General features: G+C 35.5%; 1 protein-coding gene across 1 annotated transcript; it reads right to left on the reverse strand.

Annotated features, from left to right (window-relative positions):
- Positions 1 to 679: 679 nt before the first annotated feature.
- LOC101536898 (olfactory receptor 6C2-like) lies at positions 680 to 1,285 on the reverse strand. Its single transcript, XM_004601885.3, has one exon. It carries the CDS (start codon positions 1,283 to 1,285, stop codon positions 680 to 682), a length of 606 nt encoding a protein of 201 aa, XP_004601942.3.
- Positions 1,286 to 1,796: the final 511 nt, after the last annotated feature.

Below are 1,796 nucleotides of genomic sequence, written 5' to 3' on the forward strand. Positions count from 1 at the left end.
GTATTAATGGGAATATGAGAGAATATGACCATATTATACCCCAAAAATTCAGAGATAAACAATACATAACTAATTCTTTTTTCTTAGAGAACTTATTGATAAAAACTTCATCTGAAAAAGGTATTCAGTTCACGGCCATGCAAAAATTTTTGATAGAGATTATAGAAATCAGACCTTATTTCTAAATCATTTTTGACAGGTAAAATTTTTTCACTATCATGGAATTATAAATAATTGTCAGTGACTTTTTATTTACTATTTATGCATGAACATAAGTATGTCAATGAGATATGGACCAGACTTGACATGAAATCATTTTCATAGACATACTGCCTGTCAATATAAGGAGAGACCATTATTTATTCATAAAATAATTTGTATTAAGATGTTTTTGCATTTTAGTCAGAAGGTAGTCTATATGGAGAAGAGTGACTTGATCATCCCTGGTACAAAATGTAGACAGATTACAAGGGACTAAATGCATAAGGCTTGAGTTTGCTGCATGTCTAACTACCATGCACTTAATTGCTTGAGAGCAGTATGTTTTTTGTGTGTATTTGGCTTACATTTAAGGAGGCACATCAGGTGGCCAAGGCAAAGTTCTTGATTTGGTGTTCAGGAATTACTCTCAGCTGTGCTTCTGGGACAACCCTGATCAGCTACATGCAAGGCAAGTTCTTTAACCCCTGTGAAATATTTGTGGCCTCAAGGACAGTAGTGGTTTTAGAAAGTCCTTAAAGGCATTTTTCACTTGTTTGTTTCTCAAAGTATAAATAAATGGGTTTAACATGGGCGAGATGGAAGTAATGAATACTGATGCAACCTTATTAGTAGCCATTTCATCTTTTGCAGAAGGTTTGATATAGATGAAGATACAGCTGCCGTAAGTGATGGAAACCACAATCAAGTGGGAAGAACACGTAGAAAATGCCTTTATCTTTTGCTGAGCAGAGGGGAACCTAAGTATCGTGCGAATGATGCTTCCATAGGACCAAACCACAAATGTGAGAGTCACTAGTAGAATAAATGAAGAACAGAAAAGAACCATCTTCTCTATTACTTCTGTATCAAAACATGAGATCTTCAGGAGAGGATTAGCATCACAGATAACATAGTCGATTTTAGAGTCACAGAATTCCATTGTCAGTAGATAGCTAAATGGTGGCATTATGATCAATATTGTAATTATCCAACAGCCACAGAGAAGCTTTTTGCAGACCATGGGATTCATGATAGTCATATAATGAAGGGGTTTACAGATGGCTACATAACGATCATAGGACATAGTTGCCAGAAGATAAAATTCTACTATAGCAAACAGGTCTGTGAAAAATAACTGAGACATACAAGCACTGAAGTTAATGGTTCTATCTCCTGTTGCTATATTGTACAAGAATCTAGGGACACAGGTAGATGTGAATGAGATTTCTAAGAAGGAAAATTTTGCAAGAAATAGAACATGGCAGTTTTAAGGTGGGCATCCACAAGGGTGAGAATGATGATGGTCAGGTTTCCAACAGCACTCAACATGTAGGTGATAAATAGAAATATGAAAAGTAGGATCTGCAGTTGTGGGTCATCTGTCAATCCCACAAGGATAAATGTGGTTACTGGTGTGTGATTTCTCATTCCAGTCTTATATCTTGATCTAAGTGTAAAATGTGAAGAGATAAGAGTAGGATAAAAAAAAAAAGAATGTTACTTTAACTTGGATTATTGTTCACTGTCACTGTATCACTTTCATCCCATTACTCATCAATTTGCTTGAGAGGAAACTAGTAATGTCTCCATTGTGA

The sequence above is a fragment of the Sorex araneus genome, chromosome 2, assembly GCF_027595985.1.
Source record: "Sorex araneus isolate mSorAra2 chromosome 2, mSorAra2.pri, whole genome shotgun sequence".
Taxonomy (NCBI): domain Eukaryota; kingdom Metazoa; phylum Chordata; class Mammalia; order Eulipotyphla; family Soricidae; genus Sorex; species Sorex araneus.